The 9,020-nt window shown below is 58.4% G+C and overlaps 1 protein-coding gene across 3 annotated transcripts; it reads right to left on the bottom strand.

The window, feature by feature from the left end:
* Nucleotides 1-1,457: 1,457 nt before the first annotated feature.
* CPNE6 (copine 6) lies at nt 1,458-8,186 on the bottom strand. 3 transcript variants are annotated; one of them, XM_045841085.1, is made up of 17 exons: nt 7,296-7,368; nt 6,559-6,730; nt 5,959-6,138; nt 5,554-5,628; nt 5,309-5,383; nt 5,111-5,194; nt 4,930-5,019; nt 4,477-4,581; nt 4,161-4,247; nt 3,882-3,941; nt 3,488-3,621; nt 3,354-3,408; nt 3,198-3,249; nt 2,715-2,848; nt 2,337-2,573; nt 1,974-2,148; nt 1,458-1,853 (listed from the first exon to the last, which is right to left on the bottom strand). In XM_045841085.1, exons 2-16 carry the CDS (start codon nt 6,724-6,726, stop codon nt 2,011-2,013), a joined length of 1,674 nt encoding a protein of 557 aa, XP_045697041.1. In that variant the 5' UTR covers nt 6,727-6,730; nt 7,296-7,368; the 3' UTR covers nt 1,458-1,853; nt 1,974-2,010. The 3 variants fall into 3 exon arrangements, with proteins under 3 accessions (XP_045697041.1, XP_045697039.1, XP_045697040.1); XM_045841083.1 differs by having other exon boundaries at nt 1,953-2,148; nt 7,296-7,367; XM_045841084.1 differs by lacking the exon at nt 7,296-7,368 and adding an exon at nt 8,087-8,186 and having other exon boundaries at nt 1,459-1,853; nt 1,953-2,148.
* Nucleotides 8,187-9,020: the final 834 nt, after the last annotated feature.

The raw sequence follows: 9,020 nt of genomic DNA, 5'->3' as shown, positions 1-9,020 counted from the left end.
TTTGCAGTTTAAGAGGTGTTCATTTTTTATCCTTGATCCAGACTTGTGTGTGTGTGTGTGTGTGTGTGTGTGAGAGAGAGAGAGAGAGAGAGAGAGAGAGAGAGAGAGAGAGAGAGAGAGAAAGAGAGAGAGAGAGCAACTGGGAAGCCCCCTGACTGGGTCGAGTGGTGCCTTTCAGTTCTGAAGGCCTAATAAAAATGGGGTGGAGGGGTGGAGATTGGGCCAGATGGAGACTCCCTCTCCCACCACCACTGGACAGAAGCCCAGGAGCATCAGTGACAGGGCCAGGCCTGTTTATAGCTATCCTGAGGCCTTAGAGTTGCCATGGTAATCCAGCCCTCTGCTTCAGCAGCCTATGGTGGGAGTGGGTGGGGAATCTGGGCAGATCAGAGGCATTGAACTAGGAGCAGCAACCTCATCAGGTACTCTAAGGGACATAATAAATGGGAGAATCAATTGGGTGTGGGAGAAGAGGCTCCCATATGTCTCTCTTCCTTTCTGGCCGCTCTATCCACCCCCTCTCCAGCTGCTTCTTCCCATTCCAGTTCTTGTCCCTTCCTTCCCCTCCTCTAGCCCAGGCTTGTCCCTCCTCCACTCAGGAGCCTGCAGTGGGAGGCCTCTCTTCCATCGCCCCCACCCTCAAGGAGTTCTTTCTCTTCCCCTTTCCTTTTCCCACCACTGGCTATTGGCCATTGGCTATTGACTACTGGCTACTCACTCTGGCTGTGTCTGGCTCCTGGCACCTTTAGCCTCTCCTCCTGCATCCCCTTCCACACACATCATTGAAGGGAGAGGCTGGGACAGGGAGGGTCCCTTTAGGAGCCCAGTTCTTCCTTCACTCTGGATCTCACAAGGGTCTCATCTGCTCTTTGGAGCTGCAATTCAGACCCACTACTGTTCTTGCACACTTTACTTGATTGAGGCTGAGGCATATACACACAGGTAGAGACACCCATCCACAGGTCATGCACTCATACACACAGTCAGGCCACAGATAAATATTGGGTCACAAGATGATGGCCACACAGATACATCCCACACAGAAGTAGCACGAAGTTCCAGGCCTACCGCTTCTTCTTTAGCCAAACAGTATGTGCTGCTATTAATGTTATTAAGAGTACACAGCTGGACTTCCTGAACCACGAAGGCCACACCCATGGAGAATCAGGGATGTGCAGTGCACAAACACACACACACATTTACACACCAGGAAAACCAGGCAGCTCAGACCTTAAATGCCCCCTTTGTATTCACAATTCACTAGCAGACCCGCTGCCCTCCTTCAGTCCCCACACACCCCTTCTGGGCCCCACTCCACAGCTGTGTGGGGGCTGGAGTTCAGCCCCTGGGCACTCAGCTGGGCTTCTCTGGAGACAGCTGTAAAAAGGCATTAGCCTGCCCCCTTGACAGCCCCTTATTATGTTCCCCACCCAGTGATTAACCCCCATGGTGCCTGGGCCCCCTGGGGTTTGGAGATGAGGATCAGGGTTCCTCAGATCTCACTGGTAAATAGTTGGGGTAAAACTAGAGGCATCTGGCTGTCTGATGAGCTCTGGCCCAGTTTTTGAAAGGTGCTGGTCTTCATTTCTTAATGGTGTTTGTGGGAACTACAGACGGTTCAATGGGTATCTGACACATAATGGCTAGAGCCTGAGGCGCTAGGAGTGGTTCCCTTTATTAATGGCCAGAAAGTCAGGATCACTGAAGAGTCATTGAGGGGCCACTAGGCTGACAGCTATGGGGCCTGGAGAGATGGGGCAGGGTTCTCCACTGGCTTCCAGGATTCAGGGGGCACAGCTGATCCAAGAGGGAGAGGCAATGATCACTGGAGTCACAAGGGTCAGGAGAGGCACCTGGGAGAGGGTGGGATAGTCATAAGCATCCCTCTCTATACCACACCTGGCCAAAACGGGCTCCACCAAGCTCCAGCTTGCACCCCCTAGTGTCCATACCTTTGGGCCCCCAGGACTCACTGAGAGGCTGAGGGAGTGTCAGTCCGTTGGGAAGAAGTCACGGGCTAGGGCTGGGGGTCGTGGCCGGCGTGCAGGGCCTGGGCACTCCAGGGCTGATGCCTTGGCTGGCGTAGTACTCCACCACCTGCCGGGGCACCTCAGCCAGGACGCACTTAGCCAGCGCAGAGGGTGCGGCCTGCAAGGGGGGTCGTGGGCGCGGTTAGGAGTCTGAGTGCAAGGGGCGGGGTCATATGGGCGTGGCTTCGGAACGGCCAGCTGGGCTCCAGCGTCCTTCTCAGGACACCCACTCATTGGGAGAACCGGGTCAGATTTGGGGATATGAGGAGCTGAGGAGCCCTGTTGGGTGAGGGTGTAGGGTCTTACATCCTTGAAGTCCCGGAAGGGCACGAACTGGACGATGTCTCGCGCCGCGGGCACCCCTCGGGGGCAGCGCAAGGGGCCGTCATCACCATCTAGCAGCCGCATGTCGGTGAAGTCGGCATTGCCCACGCCTACGATGATGATGGACATGGGCAGGCGGGAAGCGCGCACGATGGCAGTGCGGGTCTCGGCCATGTCACTCACCACGCCGTCTGTGAGCACCAGCAGCACCGAGTATTTCTGAGGACAGGTGGAGAGAAGGAAGGGTAGGCTCTGTGTGGAAGGGCCTTGGCACCTGCCCCAAGCCCAGGCCCAGGCCCTGGCCCTGGCCTCACTGGAGGACCCCTGGGCAGAACCCGGTTGCCTGCTTCCTCTCCTCACCGTGGCTTGGCCAGTGCTCTGCTCCCGCTGGGCTGGCCCCGCCACGCGGTTGATGATGGGGGCCACGTTGGTGGGGCCATAGAGCTGGATCTGGGGCAGGCATCGACGGTAGGCGGCGATGACCCCTGAGATCTCTGTGGGCAGAAGTGAGGCTGTCAGAGGTTAGCAGAGAGCCCTTCCCGGCACCCCTTAAAGCAAGGAGGTGTCCTGCCCCATCCCCCACTAGTTCCTCAGTAAGTAGGAGGGTTGGATGGTCCAGGCACTGGGGCCATTGGATGCTAGATGCTGGGCCAGGGTCTAGAAGTCTTACCAAAGGAAGACAGGCCCTGGATCGGTAAAGGGGGAGGGAGCTGGGCCTGTGGGAATGCAGTCTGTGTTCTGGCATGGGGTGCAGGGAGTATGCGGTAAGCTGTGTGGAGGGGTGGAGGGCTGGGGGAATTGGGCAGAAGAAGTCAGGCTGCTGGTGGGAACCTTCCCTCTTACCTTCACATTCAGGATTTTCAGGCTCAAAGTTGATAGCAAAGTCATGGGACACCTGTGAGGATAAGGTGAGAACAGCAAGGAGATCGCTCCTTTCTGTCTCACTCCCCCAGTCTCACTCCCCCACCGGCTCGTCCCCTCTCTTGGCACCCAGCCTACCTCGAAGTTGGGAGGGATTCGAGCCCCAAAGCCAAACGCTGGGAACCGCTTATCACTGGGGAGAAGGAAAGGCTGTAGGGCCTACTGGGCAAGGCCTCCCTGCCTGTGTCCCCACCCCTGCCCCCCACCTCTACCTGTCATAGTCTTGGCAGATGCCTCCCACTGCACGCAGGGCCTGCAGGTAGTGGTTGGGCTGGCGCGGGCTGAGGCAGTGTAGGGACTGGCTGCTCCTTGGGTCCCCATTGGAGGCTGTGAAGTCAATGGCCACCTGGTGGTGATGGGAAAAGGGACTTGTTCCATCCTTGAGAGCCAACAAGGAGGCTAGGCCAGAGCTAGAGTCTGTAGGGGACTGAGGTAAATCTGGGCAAGCCCACGGGGAACATCTTCATGGGGGGGGGTGAGGGGGTACAAGGTGACAATGCTAAGGTCATGAGAGTCCTAAGTAGGGCAGAGAGGATTCTGGGCTCCTTCTGTTCACTATGAGCTTAGCCCCCCCTCTTGCCTATGTCCCCACCCCTGGGCCTTTACCGTGAAGCTGATCTGGCAGCCACCCATGATGTAATCCAGGAAGGTGTGTACCTTTTCCACCTGATGGAAGCAGGAGAGGTAAGGTGAAGGGATAGTCCTTTGAGGAGGGAGCTAGGTGGGGCTTGTGGGGGAAGTGGAGGAACTAGAGTTTTTGAGGTTGAAGTTGGCAGTGGTATAGGACAAGGGTTTTCAGTTCCCAGAGGCAAGGGAAGAGCTGAATGTGAGCTTGCAGTGGGGCTCAGGCCTGGGGCAGGGCTGGAGGCCGGCACCGGGATTTACCGTGCACTGGGCCAGCACTATGGTCCCCGAGCTCTTGTAGTTCCTCTTCTTGTCCCGATACTTGGGGTTGATGCAGTCCCACTGCCTCTAGACCCCACATACCCCAAAAGCCCAGGTCACAGTTCCATCAGGAGACCCCTCATTCCCCTTCCAGCAGAGCCACCCAGAGCAAGGCCTCCATGGCCCATTCCTTAGTCTGAGCCTGGGGGCTTTCTGCACTCCGCAACTCCCATCACATACAGTGGCCTCTTCAGTGTCACCCCCAGGATTTTCCCAGGGATCTTGGGGGGGCCTCCTGGGAGGATCTTTGTGACACCTCTTGTCCAGGATTTGCCGTTCCTTCCTGCATCTCCTGGAAGGTGCTGGTGAACTCTCCAATGAAGTCATGTTTCCCACTTGAGTCATAGTCATACACCAGGAACTGTGAAGGCAGGGGGCAGTCAGGGTCAGGGAGGCTCAGCGATGGTTCCTGGGGCAGGGGCAGGGGCTCAGGGAGGTGGGGGCTAACAGTTCCTAGGTCCCGAAAGAGGAACTCAACCTGCTCAGAGAGGCCATCTGCTGTGACTGTGTTCTTTGGCTCAATCTGGCAGGGACTTTGGCTTCTGATAAAAGGTACACATGTAGGGACATTGAACTGTGACCATTTCTTTGCCCCACAGTGGGAAGATCTTATCTCATGGGGGAGGGGGGGCTTGCTACACTCAGGGGGAAGGCCCCAGATACAGGCTGGGTGCTTCAGTAGGCTGCCCTTGCTTGGGGCGAGCTTCACCTTGAGAGGCCGGTGGATGTCACAGCTGCATAGGGAGTGCAGGGACAGGCGGAATGGCTCCCAGCTGGGGTTCAGGTTGTTCTTCACCACCTTGGAGAGGTACCAGAGAGCCAGTCATCTCCTCTCTAGGTTTCCCTACTCTGCTCTTCCTCCCTTTTTTCCCAGACCCCCAGGCACCAACCTCAGTCCTCCAGACCAGCTGCTCACTCTGGTCCTCATTGGTCTTGTAGATCTCCATGAAAGGGTCAGACTTGCTGAACAGATCCTGGGGACATGGGGGGAAAGGCCCATGAGCCTGGTGAGGCGTGCAGGGGGAGATGGCTAACACCGAGGAGGGAGCAGGGCTGCGACCCTGGGGCCTGGGCTCGGGGGTTTCAACCTTGTTGTCCAGCTTGTGGGCTCTGAAGGTGAGCTGCACGTAGTCGTTGGTGCCAGACACCTCCTCAGCCACAATCTGCAAGGGGAGCACAAGTGGCAGGACTCCCCCCTACCCCCCTACCACGAGGGCCACCCTATGCCCTTTCCCTTAAGTGGGAGCCAATCATGGGCATGATGTCACCATGGATGTCCATGCAGGGGCCTTGAATGCCCCGCCCAAGGGTGAGTGCAGGTGACCTTGCCTACCGTGATGGTGGACCTGCCCGCAGGCTTCCCATTCTTCAGCAGCAGTGGCTTAGTGACCTTGGTTTGTGACACAATCTGGGGATGGAGGTGAAGGGAGACCCAGCTGTGATGCCCCACCTGCCTTGGCCAGGGGTAATAAGGGACAGAGGTAGTAAGTGCCAACTGGGCTAGGGTTGGACTTCATTTCTACAGCAGCCTTAAGGTAGGCACTGTGACCCGCTACTGTTTAGATGAGGAAACTAAGACTCTGAGAGGTTAAGCATCCTGCCCAAGGTGACGCAGACAGTGAATGGCGGAGATGGGGCCCGAGCCCAAAACGAAACTGCCTCCAGAGTTCATGCACTCCGTTATTTTGGATTTCAGGGGTGGACGCTGATGGGGGTGGGGCAGGATGGGAATGCAGACCTGGCCCAAGGTGCACTCTGTAGAGCCCAGGAAGGTGTCGTTGCTGGGGCTGGTGGCTCCGTCCTCGGCGTCAAACACGTGGAACTGCAGGGGCTGCTTTTCCTCAAAAAAGTACTCGAGGGCCAGCACCCGGGAGAAGACCGGGCTGGAGCAGGAGCGCAGCACCTCTGTGCGCTCCACCTGTGACGGGGGCGAGGGTCCTCTGGGAACCCAGGTACTTTCCCAGCCCCAGACCACCCGTCATGCCAGCTTTCCTTGGGCTGCACAACCCCTGCGGCTAGCTCTTCCCTCCCTCAACTGAACTCTTGGGCACAGGGGGCTGCCCGCTCACTAGACTGCCAGCCCTCTGGGGCTCTCATAAGGCCCCTGGGAGCAGCACCACTGTCTGTGGGGCCGTCTCAGGACCTGCTGGAATGCTGGGATTTAGATGTTGTGAAAAGGTTTGTGTTTGCAGCGATGGCACACCCTTCTCAAGGTTACCCACACGGCCTGGAAGAGGCCCCTTGGGGTCCTCACATTCCCTTGTGAGGTTTTTGTTGCCCCCACCCAGTCCACTTCCTCCCCAGCCAGGAGGTCAGTGAAGGAAAGACCCCCTCTCACCTCCACCCACTGCTCCTCAGAGTAGAGCTTGAGCAGCACGCAAGGGTGGGGCTTGGTGAGTGTGTCTCGGTCCAACAAGCCGTGGCAGGAGACCCGAAGCTCCACCCGAGAGGCCCCCAGTGTCATGGCTGAGGGCTCAGGCACCCATTCCATCTCAGGGTTCGACATGTCGCTGTGGGGACAGAGCAGACAGTGTGGACACTGGAAAGGGAATGCACGCCAGGGGAGGGAGTCTGTCTTCTGGGAGCCTGGGCCCCACCCTCCCTCACCCTGCTTCCTGACGCCCTGGACCTCAGGGACCTCCTGTTTCCTCTGCCCTCTCTGGGCTTGGCCTCCCCTGGAGCGCTGAGCGGGAGTGGACAGAGGCCTTGAGCCTCCCAGTCCTGCACAGCCCTGCTCTTCTGTCACCCCTTCCGGCCTAGTGTGCATGGATGGGGCTGGGCAGGGCTAGAGGGCAGGGGGTGGGGTTCCTGGCAGCTTTGGCTCCTAGGCCATCGATTGATCCACACTTTTATCCACCTCAGCACCTTCTGCTATTTCCCAGCTGATGTTTGAGCCAGTGCTGCACTCAGTCTTGGCAGGAGGGAGATGAACTGAGGCAAGGGGGTGGGGAAGGGGTGGATCGGCCCCCGGAGGTCTGAAGAGGATGGGTCTCAGGAATGGAGCTGCAGTGGGCAGGAGCAGGCAGGGCGGAAGGTACCCTGGTGGCTGTCCCTGTGTACCTCCCGGCGACTCACCTTCTAGGTGGCTGATGGGGCAGGAGGGGCGGCAGGCTCGGGGAGTTAGAGGCAGAGCCCTGTCCCTGCTGAAAGCTCCTCCAGGTTCCTGGCAGGGGCTCCTCCAGGTTCCTGGCAGGGGCTCCCACTATGACAACTCTCGCTTTCCTCCCCGCCCCCCCCCCCCGCCCCGTTCTCACACTTCTTGGCAGCACTAGCACTGTCTCTTAGCGACGAGATTTTTGGGGAGCTGCGGCCCCCTCCATGCTGTCTGTGGGATGCACGTACGCCACCCTCCCCCAGCAGTGGTACCAAGCCTCGGGCAGCAGCAGGCAGGGGTACGCCGGTCCGAGTTCACGGCCGGTCAGTTCATCTATCTGTGTCTGTCCACGTCTCAGGGTGAGGCTGTCTGATCTTGTGTCCTGCTTCTCCCAGCGAGTGTGCATTTGTGTGTCTGACTGTGCCCACCCTGTGTGTCTGTCCCTTTGTCGTGTGTTTGTCTCCAGGAGGGTGTGACAGCTCCTGTAGGTACCTCCCTCTGAACTGGGACCCCTCTCTGGCTGGGGAGCCCCTCCCCACAGCATGTGACTTTCTGGGTCTGTGAGGGAGGGTCTGGGTTGCCGGGGACTCTGCCTTCCAGCCCCAGTCTCCGGTTCTTGTAGGTCCCCTGAGATGGGCAAGGACGTGCGGTAGTGAGGGGGTCAGGCAGGACCGGAGACTTCTCTGGGGGCTGGGGGAGATGTTGTTACAGAGGCTGGATCAGGCTGGGCTGGGCAGGGCAGGGCTGGGCTAGGGAGGAAGGGGAGGCTCACCTGGGCTCTAGCTGCGGGGGTCCTCTCTCTGGTTCTGGCCCTGGCCCCGACTCCCTTGCTGCTCCAGCCGCTGGCGCCAGCTCCGGCTCTAGCTCTGCTGCTATTTATGGGGCCTGGATGGGGAGGGGGGGCGGCAGCACCAGCTCCCCCCACCCCCTGCAGAGAACAGTTGGGAGGGAGAGGAGGGAAGGGGCAGGGCCACTGTCTGGGAGGGAGCCATCGAACTGGGGGAGGAGGATGGGCTGGGGGTGGCTCAGAGGCAGGACCCCCACAGACACAGTGACACACATCTTCCCCTTCACACCACACCCACGCCCAGCATCGCAGAGATGCACACGCCGTGGCTGTGCATGCGCGCACACACATTCATACTGGGGACGACGGAGACACGCACCCACGATTCACAGGCTCACACATATCTTGACACGCACAGACGCCAACACATAAACTCTCCGTGACACCACGACAGTTATAGCCCTAAGATATACACAGGGAAGCACGCCCCGCCTCACAACACTCCCCACATCATTCTAGTTAAGGATATCTGCACATATACAAGAACACTGGGCTGTACTTGTCACACACACACACATATACACTCGTTCACACCAACCCAAATACAACAGAATGGAGATCTTCACATGCTCCTGAAAAACTGTGCTGAACCTCACGGCTCCCAGAATGAGGTTCTGTGTCCCAGGCACCTTTGAGCAGGGGGACACAAGGACGTGGACACAATTGCTTAGGGGCACAGTCTCACATCCTGGTCACACAACCAACTCCCTGAAGATGGGGCTGCTCAGCGGGGAAATCTGCTTAAGGACTGATTCTGGAGGCATCTTCGCGGTGCCCACAATTCACCCTCTGCCCCGAGATTCCTTGTGGGAGGGGCCAAGCCATGCACAGATCTGGGGAAACAAGACATTCGTCATTC

The sequence above is a fragment of the Phyllostomus hastatus genome, unplaced genomic scaffold, assembly GCF_019186645.2.
Source record: "Phyllostomus hastatus isolate PE091 unplaced genomic scaffold, TTU_PhHast_1.1 phas_contig_348, whole genome shotgun sequence".
Taxonomy (NCBI): domain Eukaryota; kingdom Metazoa; phylum Chordata; class Mammalia; order Chiroptera; family Phyllostomidae; genus Phyllostomus; species Phyllostomus hastatus.
This window is presented reverse-complemented; position numbering and strand designations above follow the sequence as displayed.